We start from the raw sequence: 23,937 nt of genomic DNA, 5'->3' as shown, positions 1-23,937 counted from the left end.
GCAATGCTTTAAACATCTCAAACATCTTAAACCCTGTTTACTTCGTTGACCGGAATCCCCCAGGGGTCTATTCTTGGTTTGCACCTTTTTTTCTCCCTCTACACCAAACCTCATCAGTGAAAATAGCCGCTCGAATATCAAGCTCACAACGCGCCGTGAGCTTTTAGATCAGTTATATATTTTTTAACCAGCCTGCTCTACCGAGAATAGGGGCGGTTAAAATCACCTTCTAACCACAGGTCGGCCCTTTTAGAAACGAGAAAAAGATCAACATGTAAAAAAAAAAAAAGAGTTGTTGTTGTGTGCCATGCAGTGATTTTCATTTTACATCACAGAACATAACACAGCGACAAATACAATCCATAGTACAGTAGTACAGCACAGTAATGGCCGTTGCGGTGGGGGAGGGGGGGACGGGGGGGAGGGGGTAAATTGGGCTTTTTCTTTTCTCCAACTTCCCCTCCCCCGACGATGAGAATGTCCTCCATCAGCTGTGCCACTTCAGCCGGGGACGGAGCTGATTTCAAGACAGTGGTATTACCATAGAGGGCCCGCTGTGGTTCTGACCCCTCCAATCTAATATACCGTTTCCATAAACATTTATGCCGGTTCGGCTTCTGCTGAGTTCGCCTTAATTGAGGCAATGATCTGAATCTGAATATGTAAGACTGCAGACCAGAACAGTGTTTTGCAGCTCCGGTATAGACAGAGGTGAATATAATGTGATAAAATGATGCAAATTACTGCTATTGTAATGCCCCCTTTTAGAGTGTCTATATCTCATTCTCTCTCTCTCTCTGGCTTTTGCTATTGTTGCATATTGTTGTTTATCTTATGTGTTAACAGCTTGTTGTGTGAGTGCTGCACATACCTGTGTGCGCGCGGTAGCATTAGGCGACGAGGTTTAAACATTGTCGCACAGAGTAACCTGTTGCCGGGCATACCATTTCAACCGCTAGTATCCATCGTGTGGGCTTGTTGATATGCTATATGATTTAAAGTCCATGCGACGCTTGCGTCAAATAAGGGCTGTGAAATTCCTAGAAATTCTAGCCACTGTAGCTTGAGCTTGGGTGATGCTCAGTGAGTGCGCGCAAAATACTACTACTACTACTGTTACTTTTGCGTGCCGTGACTCTGTTAGTGTGTAGTAAAGGGCGTTGTTATTTACGAAAGAACACAAAAGGTTAGAATATGGAGAATGAAGATAATGTTTCTGCCTGACAGCAGACTACATGACAAGAGTAGCTTAGCGTGTGTAACGCGCGCGCACATGCACGCACACACACACACGCGCACACACACGTCTTCAGAACAGGGCATCGGGCGGTGCAGTTTCGTGTGACGAGCAGCTGAAAGGGAGCGCCTGACGGCAGTGACAGCTCCATCACTGAATCGCATACTGTCAGCCACACTGCACGTGACGTGACGCGCTGAGCTGTCAACAGACCAGGTGGCTGACATCCATCCGAGCGACCGCGATTGACACGTGTCACGGCTGTTTGATTTGACCGCGTATACGACGTTCTATGTGCGCGTGTGTGTGTGTTTGTGTGTCTGTCTGATGGACCACCTGTGGTGTCTCTGCGAGAGAGAGCAACTGTGACCGTGTGGAGAAAACACAAACCCACTATAACGTTACTACAACTACAAGTTGTTGCCGTCAGGCAGAAACCTCCATATTCTAACAATTTACAATTTAGTCATTTAGCAGACGCTCTTAATCCAGACTATTTACAGTAAGCAAGAACAAGGTAATACGTTAAATACATAAAAGATAGTCATAATGAATCATACGTAAGCTAAGATCCTAACAGTGGAATATCTATATAATGAAACTACGCGTATACATACACTATAGAGTGCATGGGGGGGTCAGATCAACATCTGGAATGAATTCTGTAGTGTACAGGGTTTGATGAGGTCTGGCCATATATGGAGCGTGTTTTGATGTCTACATCAAATGCTATCTAAGTTACCTCAGTTGAGCCTTTGTATATGCCCGTAAGGTCGTCGAGAGTGATATACGGGCAAAACATTTAGTCTGAAGAGGTGGGTTTTTAGACTACGGCGGAAGATTGGGAGTGAGTCTGTGCAGTTTTGATTGCAATGGGAAGTGCCTACTATTCCATAGTTTTGGAGCCAGAAGGGAGAAGAGTTTGGGACGTGTGGAGCGCTGTCCCAGCGTTTTTTTAGTGAAGGTACTTCCGCTACTTCGGAACTTTTTGAGTTACTTTTTTCATAAATGAAAGTCCCACATGATCACACCACAGTGTCACGCAACAGTAGCAGATCCACGAGCTTCGAAGTGCGGCGCGAAACGATACGTTTTGAGATTGTAATCTTTTGCTACTTTTGAATTTGAATTCATCTCTGCACTGGTCATTCTTTTTCCTTGTCGTGGTGGATGTTTTATGCCTGCTTCTGGTCAGACTGCTGAGGTCTATTCATACTTCAGTTTTAGGGTTAGTAAAAACAAGAGAGATGTGTTTGGGTGAGCGGTGAGTCACCACTCAGTGACGTCATGTTGTTGTTTTCGGTGGTCACCTTATCACCTAAAACTGGAGTATGAATAGACCTTTTAATGCATTTCATTTTGGGAAATGTAGACTCTCTTGATATGTTTGATATTTATATGTTTGATACATTTTTTAACCCATTCTGACCTGAGATCAGATTCATACGAGGTTTCCGCCGGACACACTGGTCCTGATGAACCCATTCTGACCTGAGATCAGATTCTAAAAATGTCAGTCGTTCTTCGATTTTTCAAAAAATAGCAGACCTACAAGCTCGTATCGCGCCACTCGGTGGCGCGATATGAGCTTGTAGATCTGCTGTTTTTCAATAGCTAAAGCATAACATGATGCTAACACCAAAATGGGTGCCCGGTCAGAATGGGTTAAAGGGGTCGTGACACCGCCTCTAGGACCACTGGTGTTCCCCGGATTTCACTTAAAAACACCCGTCATTTCATCATCTGCTCAGGCTGTATGTGAACACCCCGGACAATTTTTGAGTTACTCGATTAATTTTTTTTGATATTTGATATTCATTTTAGCAGCCCCACCGCCCGTTACTATACAAACTCCATTTTAACCATGGATCGGCAATACCTGTCCTTCTTTCAAATACGTGAGGGGGCCGTGTTTTTATTTATTTATTTACCGTTTTCATTTATTTTTTGTAATTCTTTTAGATTTTTTTTGTCTCCTCCGTCCTCCTCCTGGAGGAGGTTCTTTTCCAAAACAACTACTAAAAATAAATTAAAACAGTGAATCAAAAAACACTGCCCGCTCGAAGGACAACATCAGTCACCAGGAAGAAAGTACGGGTGTTTTCGATTAATCTATCAGGGTTAAAATGGAGTTTGAACTTACTTATGGAACCATTGAACTTATGGGTTTTTATATGGGAAGGGGGCGGGTCAGCTAAAACAGTATATAAAAAATCTAAATATTGAATCGAGCAACTTATTAAAAAAAAAAAACGTCTGGGTTGTTCACATAACCCTGAGTAGACGATTAAATGACCAAAAGTTTTTTTTTTTTTTTTAAGTGAAATATCCCTTTTAAAGTCAAACGATGAACTCTGAGATTTGGCCGTGTAAATCCTCTTCAGATGGCCGCGTGCGACCGTATACCTTCTCTCGTTGATCCTTTTGGACTTTTGGCTTTTTTACTTATCATTTACAGTATACTAGTAGTGGCTTTATCAAGAGCAATTATTATTATTATTCTCTCCGGTGAAATAATGCTCATGCCCTGCATTCCAGACAGAGAGAGATACATAGAGAGAGGGACACTGCTTTTATTTACCATGTCTTTTTTAAGCTCCAGCCACCCACACACAAATGCTAATAGCACAATAGCACTCTAGCGCTGCGGCGTTTGTCTAAAGGCAAAGGGAGACCCCGTCACCTCATCGTTCCCATCAAACTCCTACTCCCATCCCGCTCTGACCTCTGACCTCCACACGCACACACGCGCACACGCACACACACACACACGCACACACACACACACACACACACACACACACACACTCACACCGCTCAGGCTGTGCTTTAGGTGAGCAGCAGCAGCTCTGCTCTCTCTCTCACAACACTACAGTATAGGCCCTGGACTATAGGATGGAGAGGTGGGGGGGAGAGAGGGGGAGAAATGAGAGAGAGAGAGGGGGGAGGAATGAGAGAGAGAGAGGGGGAGGAATGAGAGAGAGAGAGAGGGGGGAGGAATGAGAGACAGAGGGGGAGGAGAGAGGGGGAGAAATGAGAGAGAGAGAGAGGGGGGAGGAATGAGAGAGAGAGAGGGGGGAGGAATGAGAGACAGAGGGGGAGGAGAGAGGGGGAGAAATGAGAGAGAGAGAGGGGGGAGGAATGAGAGGGGGAGGAGAGAGGGGGAGAAATGAGAGAGAGAGAGAGGGGGGAGAGAGAGAGAGGGGGAGGAGAGAGGGGGAGAAATGAGAGAGAGAGAGAGAGGGGGGAGGAGAGAGAGAGGGGGAGGAGAGAGGGGGAGAAATGAGAGAGAGAGAGAGAAGGGGAGGGAGGAGAGAGGGGGGAGGGAGGAGAGAGGGGGAAGAGAGAGAGAGGAGAAGGAGATAAAGTGAGAGAGAGAGAGAGAGAGAGAGGGGGGGGAGGAGAGAGAAAGGAGAGAGAGTGAGAGAGAGAGAGGAGAGAGAGAGAGAGAGAGAGAGAGAGAGAGAGAGAGGGGGGGGGGAGGAGAGAAAGGAGAGTGGGAGAGAGAGAGGCCATGGTGTGTGTCTGTGAGCACAGGCGAGAAGCGCCTCACCAACATGTGAGTGCTCTCTGCTGGCCATGATGTGGTACTGCAGCTTAAGCCATTATAATAATGGGCACGCAGGGGAGAAGCTTCCTCTTATTGCCATGATGACATCATGACAGCCTGAGATATACCATTTATTTATTTAAATTCATAATGAAAATAGCTCACAATGTATCGCGACGCAAAGCAATTTGAGCTTTATGTAAAGTTGTGAGAGCTAGGCTATTTTCTGTATAAATATTTGCACAGTACAGTAAGTATACAGTTGCAATTACACTGTTATCTGCTGGGAATACCTAACGGAGCTATAAACAATACATGTAAAATACTTGTAATAATACAATGTTGAATACACATTCATTATACATTTAAAGACATGAATAAATGCAATAAGATACCATTAATAAACATTGAGGTGTGTTCACACTACAGGAGACACATAATGGAAGCTATGCTGTCTGGGGCTTGTTGTGCACGACAGTGACCTCTTCTGGCCAGAGCCTCAACATGCTGCCTTCATGTCTGAACCCTCACCCCTCCCACACGCACGCACACACGCACGCACACACATATGCACGCACGCACACACACAGGTGCTCAGCCAATCACTGTCCAGCCAGAGGAGAAAGGAGCCACATGGACGTGAGCCCCCCCCCCCCTCCCCCATGTGTTGCCTTGTCTGCTCATTATAAGCGACTTTGGGCTTGTTTTTTTCTGTTTGGGGCCTGGCTTCCAGATCTTTAAATTATTATTGAAAATAGTGGTTTGTAAAAAAGAATTCAATGCAAGGACCCCCAGATTAATATGCAATTGTCCGCGTATCAACACCTGAAAACATTTTATGCCAGGGACCCCCGGCCGTACCAGATTTGTGTTAAAATGTTTTTCAAAAATATAAAAAAAACTTTTTTTTTCTATAAAATAGAAATAGCAGATCTATACAAGCTCACAACGTGTCAAAAGCTTGTAGATCTGCTATTATCAAATAGCTGATGTGTGTATATAGGTATATATGTGTATAAAGTGCTCAAGGTGTCTTTTGGGCTCTATTTTTCATAGAGCTGTTTTGCTTATTTCTCCGGCAAAATGGCAACACCGACCTCTCTACAGTACACGAGTTGTTTTGGACTAAACAAACGACGCTGCAAAGAGGAGGTTTTTGTTTTTTCTCTATAAGTCTGTCCAGAGTCCAGACTGGAAAGTGCAGCTTCAGCTCTCTCTCTCTCTCTCTCTCACAGCCTCTCTTTGTCTCTCTCTCTCTCTCTCACAGCCTCTCTTTGTCTCTCTCAGTGGCTTTCTCTGTCTCTCTCCCTCTCTCTCTGTGTCCCTCCCTCCCCTCTCTCTCTCTCTGGCCATACACCCCCCCCCCCCCCCCCCCCCCCCCACCACACACACACACACACCCCTCCAGTGAGTTGTCACAGATGCCACACACATCGCCTCCACCAGCCTCTACTCCACAGAGAGAGAGAGAAGAGAGAGAGAGAGAGAGAGAGAGAGAGAGAGAGAGAGAGGAGAGGAGAGAGAGAGAGAGAGAGAGAGAGGGCCAACTCCTGCTTATGACACATTTGTGTGGGGAGCGTTTGGAGTGGGGATGCCTGAGCAGCACATCCCATTGTCCGAGGCGTCGCTAATTGTTGAGTCAAGGTTTTTGTCAAGGCGACATGAGAGAGAGAGAGAGAGAGAGAGAGAGAGAGAGGGAGAGAGAGCACCACTGATGATGAGCGGACATGTGTGTGTACGTGTGTGTGTGTGTGTGTGTGTGTGTGTGTGCGCGCGTGTACTGTGTGTGCATCTCTGCACATCTGGTGGAATAAGACCGGGTGAGACGAAGGCTCCTGTACTATATGATTTATATAAACGTGTGTGTGTGTACGTACGTACGTATACATACAGTATATATCACACACGCGCACAAGACAGGCATGCAGATTGCTGACAGACAGACATGCAGCCTGGCATGCAGACAGACAGACATGCAGCCTGGCATGCAGACAGACAGACATGCAGCCTGGCATGCAGACAGACAGACATGCATGCAGACAGACATGCATGCAGCCTGGCATGCAGACAGACAAGACAAGCAGCCTCATGGCATGCAGACAGACAGACATGCAGCCTGGCATGCAGACAGACAGACATGCAGCCTGGCATGCAGACAGACAGACATGCAGCCTGGCATGCAGACAGACATGCATGCAGACAGACAGACAATGCAGCCTGGCATGCATACAGACAGACATGCAGCCTGGCATGCAGACAGACATGCATGCAGACAGACATGCATGCAGCCTGGCATGCAGACAGAACATGCAGCCTGGCATGCAGACAGACAGACATGCAGCCTGGCATGCAGACAGACAGACATGCAGCCTGGCATGCAGACAGACAGACAGACAGACATGCAGCCTGGCATGCAGACAGACAGACATGCAGCCTGGCATCCAGACAGACAGACATGCAGCCTGGCATGCAGACAAGAGAGACATGCAGCCTGGCATGCAGACAGACAGACAGAGAGACATGCAGCCTGGCATCCAGACAGACATGCAGCGTGCGTACAAAGGGGGGTGGTCTTAACAAGAGTCTTTCCATGAGTGCAGCTGCTTATTAAGAAGACTCACTCCTTGGTGGTTCCTTCCTTTCATCATCAGCACTCAAGCACAAAGTGATGTTTCTGTGGCTCGGCACAAAGAACGCAGAGACATTTATAAATCCTCTAATAACAAAAAAAAAAAGAAAGTTGGCTCTGCTCTTGCCAAAACCGATTCATAGTAATACAATAAACAGCGTGCCAGCGTTCCATATGAAAGTATCTGGCTGAGAAACGCCATGTGGGGGGAGGGGGAGGGGGGAGAGAGAGAGAGAGAGAGAATATGAAAGAACCCCCAATTCTCTCCAAAGCCATAATAGTGAAATGAGCACATATAAATGTGTTAAGAGTATCTCTTTGCATCTTGTATAGGCTGCATGTATTTAATGTGTAAAGCTTATTAAGGCCCTAGTCATTGCTATGCAAAGCAGCGCCCAACGCCTTTTCTCTTGCTTTTCAGAGCAGAGCGCTGCGGCCAATGGCGCCGTGCCCCCCCCCCCCCCCCCTCCCCGCGCGCGCCTCTCGCTCTGCATTCATAACGCGCTACATTTGCACAATGTATCTCTCAAAGGCCCCTGAATAGAGGGCCTTAATACTCATGTAAACAACTGCAAACCAATTACTTAATGAATCGGGGCCCACACATAATGAGGAGCTACACAAAGGGCTATAAATGCAATTTTTTTTCTTCTTTTTTTTTTGCACCAAAGCCTCTGCTTTAAACTACAATCCCCTCTCCGCTGTCTATAAGTCTGCGCGCGAGCTTAACAGACACATCATAATTATTGTCTCTAAGACAACAGAGAGAGAGAGAGAGAGAGAGAGAGAGGACGAAGCTATTTTTTTGTTTTGTTTTTTGAGTCCGTCCTTCTTTTTTTGATGTCACCCATCAGCTCGCTGACATAAATAAAGCAAATAATTAGAGTATAGGAGAAGGAGTGGGGTGGAGGGAAAATACGGGAAGAGATGGTGTGTGTGTGTGTGTGTGTGTGATAGAGAGAGACAGGGGGGGTGGGGAGGGGGAGAGAAGCGCTGACACAAATGAGTGAAGCCCAATGCAACGCAGTATGCTCCATCGTACGACGATGTCGCACACCGAAAACACTCGACCGTCGCAACGCTTTGTGAGCTTGTAGTGTCTTGTAGTGTTGGTCTCGGGTTGTTACGGCTTTGTGCGACAAAGTAATGAATCGTTGGGGCTTGAGAAAGAACACGGAATAGGAGAGGAGAGGAGAGTAGTGGGGCAAACAGAAGGGAGAGGAGAGGATAGTAGAGGGGCAAACAGAAGGGAGAGGAGAGGAGAGTAGTGGGGCAAACAGAAGGGAGAGGAGAGGATAGTAGAGGGGCAAACAGAAGGGAGAGGAGAGGATAGTAGTGGGGCAAACAGAAGGGAGAGGAGAGGATAGTAGAGGGGCAAACAGAAGGGAGAGGAGAGGAGAGTAGTGGGGCAAACAGAAGGGAGAGAGGAGAGTAGTGGGGCAAACAGAAGGGAGAGAGGAGAGTAGTGGGGCAAACAGAAGGGAGAGGAGAGGAGAGTAGTGGGGCAAACAGAAGGGAGAGGAGAGAGGAGAGTAGTGGGGCAAACAGAAGGGAGAGGAGAGAGGAGAGTAGTGGGGCAAACAGAAGGGAGAGGAGAGAGGAGAGTAGTGGGGCAAACAGAAGGGAGAGGAGAGGAGAGTAGTGGGGCAAACAGAAGGGAGAGGAGAGGAGAGTAGAGGGGCAAACAGAAGGGAGAGGAGAGGAGAGTAGTGGGGCAAACAGAAGGGAGAGAGGAGAGTAGTGGGGCAAACAGAAGGGAGAGGAGAGGAGAGTAGAGGGGCAAACAGAAGGGAGAGAGGAGAGTAGTGGGGCAAACAGAAGGGAGAGAGGAGAGTAGTGGGGCAAACAGAAGGGAGAGAGGAGAGTAGTGGGGAAAACAGAAGGGAGAGGAGAGGAGAGGGGCAAACAGAATGGAGAGAGGAGAGTAGTGGGGCAAACAGAATGGAGAGAGGAGAGTAGTGGGGAAAACAGAAGGGAGAGGAGAGGAGAGGGGCAAACAGAAGGGAGAGGAGAGGAGAGGGGCAAACAGAAGGGAGAGGAGAGGAGAGAGGAGAGTAGTGGGGCAAACAGAAGGGAGAGGAGAGGAGAGAGGAGAGTAGAGGGGCAAACAGAAGGGAGAGGAGAGGAGAGAGGAGAGTAGTGGGGCAAACAGAAGGGAGAGGAGAGGAGAGAGGAGAGTAGAGGGGCAAACAGAAGGGAGAGGAGAGGAGAGGAGAGGGGCAAACAGAAGGGAGAGGAGAGGAGAGAGGAGAGTAGTGGGGCAAACAGAAGGGAGAGAGGAGAGGAGAGTAGTGGGGCAAACAGAAGGGAGAGGAGAGGAGAGGGGCAAACAGAAGGGAGAGGAGAGGAGAGAGGAGAGTAGAGGGGCAAACAGAAGGGAGAGGAGAGGAGAGGGGCAAACAGAAGGGAGAGGAGAGGAGAGAGGAGAGTAGTGGGGCAAACAGAAGGGAGAGGAGAGGAGAGAGGAGAGTAGAGGGGCAAACAGAAGGGAGAGGAGAGGAGAGAGGAGAGTAGTGGGGCAAACAGAAGGGAGAGGAGAGGAGAGTAGAGGGGCAAACAGAAGGGAGAGAGGAGAGTAGAGGGGCAAACAGAAGGGAGAGAGGAGAGTAGTGGGGCAAACAGAAGGGAGAGGAGAGGAGAGAGGAGAGTAGAGGGGCAAACAGAAGGGAGAGGAGAGAGGAGAGGAGAGTAGAGGGGCAAACAGAAGAGAGAGGAGAGGAGAGAGGAGAGTAGAGGGGCAAACAGAAGGGAGAGGAGAGGAGAGGGGCAAACAGAAGGGAGAGGAGAGGAGAGGGGCAAACAGAAGAGAGAGGAGAGTAGTGGGGCAAACAGAAGGGAGAGGAGAGGAGAGAGGAGAGTAGAGGGGCAAACAGAAGGGAGAGGAGAGGAGAGAGGAGAGTAGAGGGGCAAACAGAAGAGAGAGGAGAGGGGCAAACAGAAGGGAGAGGAGAGTAGTGGGGCAAACAGAAGGGAGAGGAGAGGAGAGTAGAGGGGCAAACAGAAGGGAGAGGAGAGGAGAGAGGAGAGTAGAGGGGCAAACAGAAGAGAGAGGAGAGGAGAGAGGAGAGTAGAGGGGCAAACAGAAGGGAGAGGAGAGTAGTGGGGCAAACAGAAGGGAGAGGAGAGGAGAGTAGAGGGGCAAACAGAAGGGAGAGGAGAGGAGAGAGGAGAGTAGAGGGGCAAACAGAAGAGAGAGGAGAGGAGAGAGGAGAGTAGAGGGGCAAACAGAAGGGAGAGGAGAGAGGAGAGTAGAGGGGCAAACAGAAGGGAGAGGAGAGTAGAGGGGCAAACAGAAGGGAGAGGAGAGAGGAGAGTAGAGGGGCAAACAGAAGGGAGAGGAGAGGAGAGTAGTGGGGCAAACAGAAGGGAGAGGAGAGGAGAGTAGAGGGGCAAACAGAAGGGAGAGAGGAGAGGAGAGTAGTGGGGCAAACAGAAGGGAGAGGAGAGGAGAGTAGTGGGGCAAACAGAAGGGAGAGGAGAGGAGAGTAGTGGGGCAAACAGAAGGGAGAGGAGAGGAGAGAGGAGAGTAGTGGGGCAAACAGAAGGGAGAGGAGAGGGGCAAACAGAAGGGAGAGGAGAGTAGTGGGGCAAACAGAAGGGAGAGGAGAGGGGCAAACAGAAGAGAGAGGAGAGGAGAGAGGAGAGTAGAGGGGCAAACAGAAGGGAGAGGAGAGGAGAGGGGCAAACAGAAGGGAGAGAGGAGAGTAGAGGGGCAAACAGAAGGGAGAGAGGAGAGTAGTGGGGCAAACAGAAGGGAGAGGAGAGGAGAGAGGAGAGTAGAGGGGCAAACAGAAGGGAGAGGAGAGAGGAGAGGAGAGTAGTGGGGCAAACAGAAGGGAGAGGAGAGGAGAGAGGAGAGTAGAGGGGCAAACAGAAGAGAGAGGAGAGGAGAGAGGAGAGTAGAGGGGCAAACAGAAGGGAGAGGAGAGGAGAGGGGCAAACAGAAGGGAGAGGAGAGGAGAGGGGCAAACAGAAGAGAGAGGAGAGTAGTGGGGCAAACAGAAGGGAGAGGAGAGGAGAGAGGAGAGTAGAGGGGCAAACAGAAGGGAGAGGAGAGGAGAGAGGAGAGTAGAGGGGCAAACAGAAGAGAGAGGAGAGGGGCAAACAGAAGGGAGAGGAGAGTAGTGGGGCAAACAGAAGGGAGAGGAGAGGAGAGTAGAGGGGCAAACAGAAGGGAGAGGAGAGGAGAGAGGAGAGTAGAGGGGCAAACAGAAGAGAGAGGAGAGGAGAGAGGAGAGTAGTGGGGCAAACAGAAGGGAGAGGAGAGTAGTGGGGCAAACAGAAGGGAGAGGAGAGAGGAGAGTAGAGGGGCAAACAGAAGGGAGAGGAGAGGAGAGTAGTGGGGCAAACAGAAGGGAGAGGAGAGGAGAGTAGAGGGGCAAACAGAAGGGAGAGGAGAGGAGAGTAGAGGGGCAAACAGAAGGGAGAGGAGAGGAGAGTAGAGGGGCAAACAGAAGGGAGAGAGGAGAGGAGAGTAGTGGGGCAAACAGAAGGGAGAGGAGAGGAGAGAGGAGAGTAGTGGGGCAAACAGAAGGGAGAGGAGAGGGGCAAACAGAAGGGAGAGGAGAGTAGTGGGGCAAACAGAAGGGAGAGGAGAGGAGAGAGGAGAGTAGAGGGGCAAACAGAAGAGAGAGGAGAGGAGAGAGGAGAGTAGAGGGGCAAACAGAAGGGAGAGGAGAGAGGAGAGTAGAGGGGCAAACAGAAGGGAGAGGAGAGTAGAGGGGCAAACAGAAGGGAGAGGAGAGAGGAGAGTAGAGGGGCAAACAGAAGGGAGAGAGGAGAGGAGAGTAGTGGGGCAAACAGAAGGGAGAGGAGAGGAGAGTAGTGGGGCAAACAGAAGGGAGAGGAGAGGAGAGAGGAGAGTAGTGGGGCAAACAGAAGGGAGAGGAGAGTAGAGGGGCAAACAGAAGGGAGAGGAGAGGAGAGAGGAGAGTAGAGGGGCAAACAGAAGAGAGAGGAGAGGAGAGAGGAGAGTAGAGGGGCAAACAGAAGGGAGAGGAGAGTAGTGGGGCAAACAGAAGGGAGAGGAGAGGAGAGTAGAGGGGCAAACAGAAGGGAGAGGAGAGGAGAGAGGAGAGTAGAGGGGCAAACAGAAGAGAGAGGAGAGGAGAGAGGAGAGTAGAGGGGCAAACAGAAGGGAGAGGAGAGAGGAGAGTAGAGGGGCAAACAGAAGGGAGAGGAGAGTAGAGGGGCAAACAGAAGGGAGAGGAGAGAGGAGAGTAGAGGGGCAAACAGAAGGGAGAGGAGAGTAGTGGGGCAAACAGAAGGGAGAGGAGAGAGGAGAGTAGAGGGGCAAACAGAAGGGAGAGGAGAGGAGAGTAGTGGGGCAAACAGAAGGGAGAGGAGAGGAGAGTAGAGGGGCAAACAGAAGGGAGAGAGGAGAGGAGAGTAGTGGGGCAAACAGAAGGGAGAGGAGAGGAGAGTAGTGGGGCAAACAGAAGGGAGAGGAGAGGAGAGTAGTGGGGCAAACAGAAGGGAGAGGAGAGGAGAGAGGAGAGTAGTGGGGCAAACAGAAGGGAGAGGAGAGGGGCAAACAGAAGGGAGAGGAGAGTAGTGGGGCAAACAGAAGGGAGAGGAGAGGGGCAAACAGAAGAGAGAGGAGAGGAGAGAGGAGAGTAGAGGGGCAAACAGAAGGGAGAGGAGAGGAGAGGGGCAAACAGAAGGGAGAGAGGAGAGTAGAGGGGCAAACAGAAGGGAGAGAGGAGAGTAGTGGGGCAAACAGAAGGGAGAGGAGAGGAGAGAGGAGAGTAGAGGGGCAAACAGAAGGGAGAGGAGAGAGGAGAGGAGAGTAGTGGGGCAAACAGAAGGGAGAGGAGAGGAGAGAGGAGAGTAGAGGGGCAAACAGAAGAGAGAGGAGAGGAGAGAGGAGAGTAGAGGGGCAAACAGAAGGGAGAGGAGAGGAGAGGGGCAAACAGAAGGGAGAGGAGAGGAGAGGGGCAAACAGAAGAGAGAGGAGAGTAGTGGGGCAAACAGAAGGGAGAGGAGAGGAGAGAGGAGAGTAGAGGGGCAAACAGAAGGGAGAGGAGAGGAGAGAGGAGAGTAGAGGGGCAAACAGAAGAGAGAGGAGAGGGGCAAACAGAAGGGAGAGGAGAGTAGTGGGGCAAACAGAAGGGAGAGGAGAGGAGAGTAGAGGGGCAAACAGAAGGGAGAGGAGAGGAGAGAGGAGAGTAGAGGGGCAAACAGAAGAGAGAGGAGAGGAGAGAGGAGAGTAGTGGGGCAAACAGAAGGGAGAGGAGAGTAGTGGGGCAAACAGAAGGGAGAGGAGAGAGGAGAGTAGAGGGGCAAACAGAAGGGAGAGGAGAGGAGAGTAGTGGGGCAAACAGAAGGGAGAGGAGAGGAGAGTAGAGGGGCAAACAGAAGGGAGAGGAGAGGAGAGTAGAGGGGCAAACAGAAGGGAGAGGAGAGGAGAGTAGAGGGGCAAACAGAAGGGAGAGAGGAGAGGAGAGTAGTGGGGCAAACAGAAGGGAGAGGAGAGGAGAGAGGAGAGTAGTGGGGCAAACAGAAGGGAGAGGAGAGGGGCAAACAGAAGGGAGAGGAGAGTAGTGGGGCAAACAGAAGGGAGAGGAGAGGAGAGAGGAGAGTAGAGGGGCAAACAGAAGAGAGAGGAGAGGAGAGAGGAGAGTAGAGGGGCAAACAGAAGGGAGAGGAGAGAGGAGAGTAGAGGGGCAAACAGAAGGGAGAGGAGAGTAGAGGGGCAAACAGAAGGGAGAGGAGAGAGGAGAGTAGAGGGGCAAACAGAAGGGAGAGAGGAGAGGAGAGTAGTGGGGCAAACAGAAGGGAGAGGAGAGGAGAGTAGTGGGGCAAACAGAAGGGAGAGGAGAGGACAGAGGAGAGTAGTGGGGCAAACAGAAGGGAGAGGAGAGTAGAGGGGCAAACAGAAGGGAGAGGAGAGGAGAGAGGAGAGTAGAGGGGCAAACAGAAGAGAGAGGAGAGGGGCAAACAGAAGGGAGAGGAGAGGAGAGAGGAGAGTAGAGGGGCAAACAGAAGAGAGAGGAGAGGAGAGAGGAGAGTAGTGGGGCAAACAGAAGGGAGAGGAGAGGAGAGAGGAGAGTAGAGGGGCAAACAGAAGGGAGAGGAGAGTAGAGGGGCAAACAGAAGGGAGAGGAGAGTAGAGGGGCAAACAGAAGGGAGAGGAGAGGAGAGAGGAGAGTAGAGGGGCAAACAGAAGAGAGAGGAGAGGGGCAAACAGAAGGGAGAGGAGAGTAGAGGGGCAAACAGAAGGGAGAGGAGAGGAGAGAGGAGAGTAGAGGGGCAAACAGAAGAGAGAGGAGAGGGGCAAACAGAAGGGAGAGGAGAGTAGTGGGGCAAACAGAAGGGAGAGGAGAGGAGAGAGGAGAGTAGAGGGGCAAACAGAAGGGAGAGGAGAGGAGAGAGGAGAGTAGAGGGGCAAACAGAAGAGAGAGGAGAGGGGCAAACAGAAGGGAGAGGAGAGGAGAGAGGAGAGTAGAGGGGCAAACAGAAGAGAGAGGAGAGGAGAGAGGAGAGTAGTGGGGCAAACAGAAGGGAGAGGAGAGGAGAGAGGAGAGTAGAGGGGCAAACAGAAGGGAGAGGAGAGTAGTGGGGCAAACAGAAGGGAGAGGAGAGAGGAGAGTAGAGGGGCAAACAGAAGGGAGAGGAGAGAGGAGAGTAGAGGGGCAAACAGAAGGGAGAGGAGAGTAGAGGGGCAAACAGAAGGGAGAGGAGAGTAGAGGGGCAAACAGAAGGGAGAGGAGAGTAGAGGGGCAAACAGAAGGGAGAGGAGAGTAGTGGGGCAAACAGAAGGGAGAGGAGAGTAGAGGGGCAAACAGAAGGGAGAGGAGAGAGGAGAGTAGAGGGGCAAACAGAAGGGAGAGGAGAGTAGTGGGGCAAACAGAAGGGAGAGGAGAGAGGAGAGTAGAGGGGCAAACAGAAGGGAGAGGAGAGGAGAGTAGAGGGGCAAACAGAAGGGAGAGAGGAGAGGAGAGTAGTGGGGCAAACAGAAGGGAGAGGAGAGGAGAGTAGTGGGGCAAACAGAAGGGAGAGGAGAGGAGAGTAGTGGGGCAAACAGAAGGGAGAGGAGAGGAGAGAGGAGAGTAGTGGGGCAAACAGAAGGGAGAGGAGAGGGGCAAACAGAAGGGAGAGGAGAGTAGTGGGGCAAACAGAAGGGAGAGGAGAGGGGCAAACAGAAGAGAGAGGAGAGGAGAGAGGAGAGTAGAGGGGCAAACAGAAGGGAGAGGAGAGGAGAGGGGCAAACAGAAGGGAGAGAGGAGAGTAGAGGGGCAAACAGAAGGGAGAGAGGAGAGTAGTGGGGCAAACAGAAGGGAGAGGAGAGGAGAGAGGAGAGTAGAGGGGCAAACAGAAGGGAGAGGAGAGAGGAGAGGAGAGTAGTGGGGCAAACAGAAGGGAGAGGAGAGGAGAGAGGAGAGTAGAGGGGCAAACAGAAGAGAGAGGAGAGGAGAGAGGAGAGTAGAGGGGCAAACAGAAGGGAGAGGAGAGGAGAGGGGCAAACAGAAGGGAGAGGAGAGGAGAGGGGCAAACAGAAGAGAGAGGAGAGTAGTGGGGCAAACAGAAGGGAGAGGAGAGAGGAGAGTAGAGGGGCAAACAGAAGGGAGAGGAGAGGAGAGAGGAGAGTAGAGGGGCAAACAGAAGAGAGAGGAGAGGGGCAAACAGAAGGGAGAGGAGAGTAGTGGGGCAAACAGAAGGGAGAGGAGAGGAGAGTAGAGGGGCAAACAGAAGGGAGAGGAGAGGAGAGAGGAGAGTAGAGGGGCAAACAGAAGAGAGAGGAGAGGAGAGAGGAGAGTAGTGGGGCAAACAGAAGGGAGAGGAGAGTAGTGGGGCAAACAGAAGGGAGAGGAGAGAGGAGAGTAGAGGGGCAAACAGAAGGGAGAGGAGAGGAGAGTAGTGGGGCAAACAGAAGGGAGAGGAGAGGAGAGTAGAGGGGCAAACAGAAGGGAGAGGAGAGGAGAGTAGAGGGGCAAACAGAAGGGAGAGGAGAGGAGAGTAGAGGGGCAAACAGAAGGGAGAGAGGAGAGGAGAGTAGTGGGGCAAACAGAAGGGAGAGGAGAGGAGAGAGGAGAGTAGTGGGGCAAACAGAAGGGAGAGGAGAGGGGCAAACAGAAGGGAGAGGAGAGTAGTGGGGCAAACAGAAGGGAGAGGAGAGGAGAGAGGAGAGTAGAGGGGCAAACAGAAGAGAGAGGAGAGGAGAGAGGAGAGTAGAGGGGCAAACAGAAGGGAGAGGAGAGAGGAGAGTAGAGGGGCAAACAGAAGGGAGAGGAGAGTAGAGGGGCAAACAGAAGGGAGAGGAGAGAGGAGAGTAGAGGGGCAAACAGAAGGGAGAGAGGAGAGGAGAGTAGTGGGGCAAACAGAAGGGAGAGGAGAGGAGAGTAGTGGGGCAAACAGAAGGGAGAGGAGAGGAGAGAGGAGAGTAGTGGGGCAAACAGAAGGGAGAGGAGAGTAGAGGGGCAAACAGAAGGGAGAGGAGAGGAGAGAGGAGAGTAGAGGGGCAAACAGAAGAGAGAGGAGAGGGGCAAACAGAAGGGAGAGGAGAGTAGTGGGGCAAACAGAAGGGAGAGGAGAGGAGAGAGGAGAGTAGAGGGGCAAACAGAAGGGAGAGGAGAGGAGAGAGGAGAGTAGAGGGGCAAACAGAAGAGAGAGGAGAGGGGCAAACAGAAGGGAGAGGAGAGGAGAGAGGAGAGTAGAGGGGCAAACAGAAGAGAGAGGAGAGGAGAGAGGAGAGTAGTGGGGCAAACAGAAGGGAGAGGAGAGGAGAGAGGAGAGTAGAGGGGCAAACAGAAGGGAGAGGAGAGTAGCGGGGCAAACAGAAGGGAGAGGAGAGAGGAGAGTAGAGGGGCAAACAGAAGGGAGAGGAGAGTAGTGGGGCAAACAGAAGGGAGAGGAGAGAGGAGAGTAGAGGGGCAAACAGAAGGGAGAGGAGAGGAGAGAAGAGGGGCAAACAGAAGGGAGAGAGGAGAGGAGAGTAGTGGGGCAAACAGAAGGGAGAGGAGAGGAGAGTAGAGGGGCAAACAGAAGGGAGAGAGGAGAGGAGAGTAGTGGGGCAAACAGAAGGGAGAGGAGAGGAGAGAGGAGAGTAGTGGGGCAAACAGAAGGGAGAGGAGAGGAGAGAGGAGAGTAGTGGGGCAAACAGAAGGGAGAGGAGAGTAGAGGGGCAAACAGAAGGGAGAGGAGAGGAGAGTAGTGGGGCAAACAGAAGGGAGAGGAGAGGAGAGTAGAGGGGCAAACAGAAGGGAGAGGAGAGGAGAGTAGTGGGGCAAACAGAAGGGAGAGGAGAGGAGAGTAGTGGGGCAAACAGAAGGGAGAGGAGAGGAGAGTAGAGGGGCAAACAGAAGGGAGAGGAGAGGAGAGTAGAGGGGCAAACAGAAGGGAGAGGAGAGGAGAGTAGAGGGGCAAACAGAAGGGAGAGGAGAGGAGAGTAGAGGGGCAAACAGAAGGGAGAGGAGAGGAGAGTAGAGGGGCAAACAGAAGGGAGAGAGGAGAGGAGAGTAGAGGGGCAAACAGAAGGGAGAGGAGAGGAGAGTAGAGGGGCAAACAGAAGGGAGAGAGGAGAGGAGAGTAGTGGGGCAAACAGAAGGGAGAGAGGAGAGGAGAGTAGTGGGGCAAACAGAAGGGAGAGAGGAGAGGAGAGTAGTGGGGCAAACAGAAGGGAGAGAGGAGAGGAGAGTAGAGGGGCAAACAGAAGGGAGAGGAGAGTAGTGGGGCAAACAGAAGGGAGAGGAGAGGAGAGTAGTGGGGCAAACAGAAGGGAGAGGAGAGAGGAGAGTAGAGGGGCAAACAGAAGGGAGAGGAGAGGAGAGTAGAGGGGCAAACAGAAGGGAGAGGAGAGGATAGTAGTGGGGCAAACAGAAGGGAGAGGAGAGGAGAGTAGTGGGGCAAACAGAAGGGAGAGGAGAGGATAGTAGTGGGGCAAACAGAAGGGAGAGGAGAGGAGAGTAGAGGGGCAAACAGAAGGGAGAGGAGAGGATAGTAGTGGGGCAAACAGAAGGGAGAGGAGAGGAGAGTAGTGGGGCAAACAGAAGGGAGAGGAGAGGATAGTAGTGGGGCAAACAGAAGGGAGAGGAGAGGATAGTAGTGGGGCAAACAGAAGGGAGAGGAGAGGAGAGTAGTGGGGCAAACAGAAGGGAGAGAGGCGAGGAGAGTAGTGGGGCAAACAGAAGGGAGAGGAGAGGAGAGTAGTGGGGCAAACAGAAGGGAGAGGAGAGGAGAGAGGAGAGGGGCAAACAGAAGGGAGAGGAGAGTAGAGGGGCAAACAGAAGGGAGAGGAGAGGAGAGTAGTGGGGCAAACAGAAGGGAGAGGAGAGGAGAGTAGTGGGGCAAACAGAAGGGAGAGGAGAGAGGAGAGTAGCGGGGCAAACAGAAGGGAGAGGAGAGGAGAGTAGTGGGGCAAACAGAAGGGAGAGGAGAGGAGAGAGGAGAGGGGCAAACAGAAGGGAGAGGAGAGAGGAGAGTAGAGGGGCAAACAGAAGGGAGAGGAGAGTAGAGGGGCAAACAGAAGGGAGAGGAGAGAGGAGAGTAGTGGGGCAAACAGAAGGGAGAGGAGAGAGGAGAGTAGAGGGGCAAACAGAAGGGAGAGGAGAGAGGAGAGTAGTGGGGCAAACAGAAGGGAGAGGAGAGGAGAGTAGAGGGGCAAACAGAAGGGAGAGAGGAGAGTAGAGGGGCAAACAGAAGGGAGAGAGGAGAGTAGAGGGGCAAACAGCAGGGAGAGGAGAGGAGAGTAGAGGGGCAAACAGAAGGGAGAGGAGAGGAGAGAGGAGAGTAGCGGGGCAAACAGCAGCGGGCTTCCGCTCAAGTGCCGAGCTTCCTGACCACTTGTGGAACCAATAAAGCGCAAGAAGAAGTGACCGCTGTGAGTGGGAATGCTTAAACGTATAAGCATCTCTGGGAGGAGGACGAGAAATACATTAAAAAAAAAAAGACAGAAAGGGAGGGGTGGGGTCACATTAAGACTATAGGGAGAGTGTTTATGCAGACCAGCTCTGAGCCCCACAGTGTCCTCACTATCCCCAGTGAGGAGGACAAGAGTGTCATAGGCATGCATAACTAGTCATTATTAATCCTCTTTCACTGTGTGTACTGTACACAGCTGCTCGTCCCGCTGGGCGCCGCGTTGCTATACCGTCCCCGTTTTCCACTAGTTTATTTATTCATTTAAAAGAATTGTACGCCTTGTGTGTGTGTGTGTGTGTGTGTGTGTGTTTCCCTTGTTTTGTTTCATCACCTAAAGCTGCCGCGCCTCCCGTCTCCCTCTAATGACGGAGAGACGAGCGCCATCCGAGAGAGAGAGAGGGGTCTGAGCCTGAAATTGGCTCATGTTTATTAAAGAGGGGGGGGGGGGTGTCGTTGTGAGGGGGGGGGGGGAATGGCAGTGGCCTTGACGCCGTCGACTTCGGCGGCTATATACGAGCGAGGGGAGCGGCGGCACAATGGAGCCATCGCCGGCCCCATTATATGCCCTCTCTCTCTCTCTTCTCTTCTCTTCTCTTCTCCCGGGGGCTAATAGGCAGAGCGGGGCGAGCGAGGAGCAGCAGCCCTGCTGGCCCCTGGCCTGGCCAGGGAGACGGCGCGACGCGCACATGGACTTCAGGCCCCCTTCCCCCGGCCCCTCAGTGTCAGCGTGGTGCCGGCGGTAATCACATGAAATCAGAGAAGATTATTCCCCATAAACATTTACCCAGCCATTACCGGAGGAGCACCAAATGGGGCTGCAGGCTTGGTGAAGAGGTGCTTTAACCCGTCTGGGACGGGGGAACGTGTTCTGTGTCGCCCCCCCCTTATTATTATGGCTGTTGAAAAAAATAGCAGATCTACAAGCTCGTAGCGCTTGTATGATTTGCTTTTTATTTATTTTTATATATCGTGAAAATGTGGTGCAAATCTTTGAATAATATATATTCTTTCAGGGCAAATGTTTTTAACTCTGCTTCTGGGGGTGGGGGTGGGGGGTCCCTGGAACAACATATTTTGAGATGGGGTCCGCGGCCAAATACAGATAATTCTTGGCATGAAAAGGTTTGAGAACCACTGACTGATTATTTTTTTTAGAAGACATTTCGTAGAAACAATATCAATGGGTCTCAATGGGTTAAGGACCCGCCACGCAATTGCACATTTTGATGAAGTCGTGTTGATATTCAAATGCGACAGCGAGGCGATGTTAGGTATACAGCGGCTATTTATCCTAAGATGTCGTCCGTCCCCCCCCGTCCCCGTCTCCCCCTCCCAGCCCACTCAGAGCTCTGATTTTGAGTGGCCCAAATGTGGTTCAAGGAAAATAAAAATGGAAAAGAAAGGATGTATACTCGTACACTTGTCGACACTCGAAGTGTCCTTCTTCTTCCAAAACAGTCGTCTCCGATTCCGCTCTTGACTTGATCTGTTTGCGCTCTCAGGAACGTCTAAAGATCACACGACTCTAATTTGTTTACCTGGTAACCATTTTGTTGCGACTGAAGGTCGCAACATGTGTAGGCACAATGCAAGGAATGATTGCATTCGCCATGTATCCGAAGGAAGTCTGATCCAATCCCTTTTAGATTTACTCCAGTTTAATCCTGAGTTTAAGTTTTGTTGTATTCAAGATCTGATTCTAGGCATGTTTAAGCCTCCAGGAAAATCCGTGTTGAGGTTCTTAATCCACTGTTTTTCATTAAAACGTCTTTGTCCTAAAACTGTCCAGTTGGGATTGTGTTGAAGTCCAGCGCCTTTTAGGGCTTCAATGCCGTGAGCCATGAAATGTTGAACCAACCTTGTGGTTGTCTTTTTTTGCATTGTTAATATTGTATCTGTGTTGTCCCAGCCTTGTAGCTATTGTTTTACCCGTTTCTCCGACATATTGTAAACCACATTTTTCACATGTGATTAAATAAATGCAGTTGCTGGTTCTGGCTGTTATTTGTTGTTTAATCTCCAACACGCGTTTTGTAGTTCTATTTTTGACTAATTGTTTGGGTTTGAAGTATTCTGGTCCCTGGCGTGCTGGTGTGTTGATTTATTTTAGCTTGCTGTGTACTAGATAGTCTTTAAGTTAAATAAAGTTTAAATACTATTTTTTTTGTTTTTTCTGTAGGCCGATATAATTTTACAATCTTTTAGAAGATCATCCGTTCGGTTCTCAAAATTCCTTTTTATTCAGTTGTTGGCTAGTCTGCTCTGTGTGTGTATATATATATATATATATATATATATATATATATATATATATAAAACCTGGAAAACGCTGCAAATAGTGAGAGACGGCACTGGGGGCCCCTTTGTCTTTGTGGGCAAGTTAATGGGTGGCGGGGGCCCTTGATCTTATGGAAATGAATGTGGAATTATGAGAGCGGCCATGCAAATGTACACGAACCACTTTGGTGTGTTTGCATGGTGGTGGCCCGTTTCCCCTGTCAGGCTGGATGAATAACAACAACGGCGGTGTTCTTACCGCGGCTGAGGAGGGTCTTGATGTGAGGAGTGCAGGTCCTCTTCATCGCCGCCATTTATTCCTTTAAAAGAGCAAACATGGGGACAGATCAAACCATTTGATTTGTTGGGGCCTCTAAATCGGGGCGCTAATCTGAGATGCATATTAATACGGTGTGACTCGAGATTAGATTCATATAGTATACTCCATCGTAACGGGGGGGGGAGGGGCAAAATGAACAGATCTACAAGCCAACAGCGTTGTTGGCGTAGTGCTTGGTATTACCGACTAAGTACTAAGTACACAAGACCTCGTGTTTGAAGCAGTACGGCCGTGTTGTACTATGCTAATCGCTAAGTATTAAGCCAACAGGCTCAGTACTACTTAGTGAAGTACGACACTGAGGTGGTTGTGAGGGCGCCACAGGGCAGAGAGGCCTGTGCTCTTTGCCTCTCGTTCAGATAACGTGTGAACATAGAGGAGATGTGCTGTTTGCGCCGTATCTTTATGGCTGCGGCGAGAACAACATATGGCCAGTGTTGACCGACGGCCGGGCTCTGCTGACCCCGGCCGCTTTCTCTGTTCTCTTCTCTCTCTCTTCTTCTCTCACCTGACGGAGCGCTCTTCTCTTCCTGCTCCCCAGAGCTCCGCGCTCTCTCCTGCGTGGCAGACTGTTTAAGCAGCTGATACGCTTTTGTCTCTGTTCAAAGACACGCGCACGCACACACACACACACACACACACACACACACACACACACACACACACACACACACACACACACACACACACACACACACACACACACACATACACGCACACGCACACACAAGAGGGGAGAGAGGGGCAAATGTCCGTGTCAAATATTTGATCAAGACCTAGGTTTCCAACTTTGGGAGGTTACTGTGTTTGATCAGACAACACGCTTCAGTGGCTGAGCAGGAGTGTGTGTGTGTGTGTGTGTGTGTGTGTGTGTGTGTGTGTGAAGACAATGTGCCCAGTCGAGGCTAAGCTACTGGTTCCAGTCGAGCGTACACGCGTCCGTTTTTTTCTTCTCTCCACAGGCCGGTATAATCACCCTCTTTACTCGGTCGCCTTCCAGGAAGACAGCGTCCGGCCGCTCTCTCCGTTTTAAAAACACTCCTAATGGGTTTGCCGCACACTGGAGTACGTATCATATATGAGAAGTGGACATATTCTCCTGGCAGCCATCGTGAACGCCATCTTGAAAACGATGCCTTTCTGGTGGTTAGTTTTTCCCCTACATTTTTAGTATGTTATTTACACACCCAATAGTAACAGAATCCGTTGAAAAATCTCTTTTTTTTTATCAATAATTTTGGTTTTCAACCATACACGTATCTAATATTTGAGTCTTTTCAAAAGCCCTATATCCATACCCACCACCACGCTAAAATTCAAAAACGAGTCACCAAAAGCCAAATCTTGGTGATTTCTTACGAGTTCGTACCCAGCTATGAGGCGTCCACGGACCCCACTTTGAGAACCCGCCGGTCGGTCTATACCTATAGACCGATTCACAGAGGGTTTCCTGGGTGCGGCCATTACTGAGGTGTACCATTAAGCGCAACAGCACTGATTAGCTACACCTGGCCTACGGAGCACCCGCTCCATGGATTACACCCCATTAATGGCCGCGCCCAGGGCACCCCTCTGTGAATCGGTCTATACCAGGGCTAAACACGTGCATTTCCACGTGCTCGCCGACCAAACAGACATCTTCTCACTAGGGGGAACTTTTTAGTGGCGTGTTTATTGTGGATGGACAGCCACAGTGGAGCTATATTCACTAGGTTTCCATCTCTTTTGATTAGTAATACAGTGACTGGGAAGACGAGTCGCCGCATGAAACAGCCCCCAGTAGGACGGACATCTGACGGGAAAGTGCCTTACAGGCATTTAGTTTTACATTTCAGAGGACTGGGGGGTGGACGGACGGACGGACGGACTTTCTTTGCAGCGTGTCTTCACATCTCCTCCTTTTTCAAGTTTCCAGCCTCCGCCAGAGCATTGTTTAGATAGATAATGAGGACCGTGTGACAGATCTCGCTCCTCTTGCGCCGCGGCGTCTGGACAATTAGAGGAGCCGCATTATGCCCGCAGGCCCAGTGAATTATCTGTTTAGC

The 23,937-nt window shown here is 50.7% G+C and overlaps 1 protein-coding gene across 1 annotated transcript in view; it reads right to left on the bottom strand.

Annotated features, from left to right (window-relative positions):
- The window catches only part of kiz (kizuna centrosomal protein), a gene marked incomplete at its 3' end in the record, with an annotated part of 57,106 nt that overhangs the window by 5,715 nt on the left and 27,454 nt on the right, over positions 1–23,937 (bottom strand). The window contains exons 12-13 of the mRNA XM_083792547.1: positions 22,401–22,490; positions 21,812–21,872 (exon numbers count right to left, since the gene is read on the bottom strand). Of these exons, the coding sequence (XP_083648673.1) occupies positions 21,812–21,872; positions 22,401–22,490 (151 nt within the window). The remainder of the gene's footprint in view (positions 1–21,811; positions 21,873–22,400; positions 22,491–23,937) is intronic.

Source organism: Protomyctophum parallelum (assembly GCF_964188405.1).
Source record: "Protomyctophum parallelum genome assembly, chromosome: 20".
Classification (NCBI taxonomy): Eukaryota; Metazoa; Chordata; class Actinopteri; order Myctophiformes; family Myctophidae; genus Protomyctophum; species Protomyctophum parallelum.
Note: the sequence above shows the minus strand (reverse complement) of the source record. Positions and strands in the feature narration are given on the sequence as shown.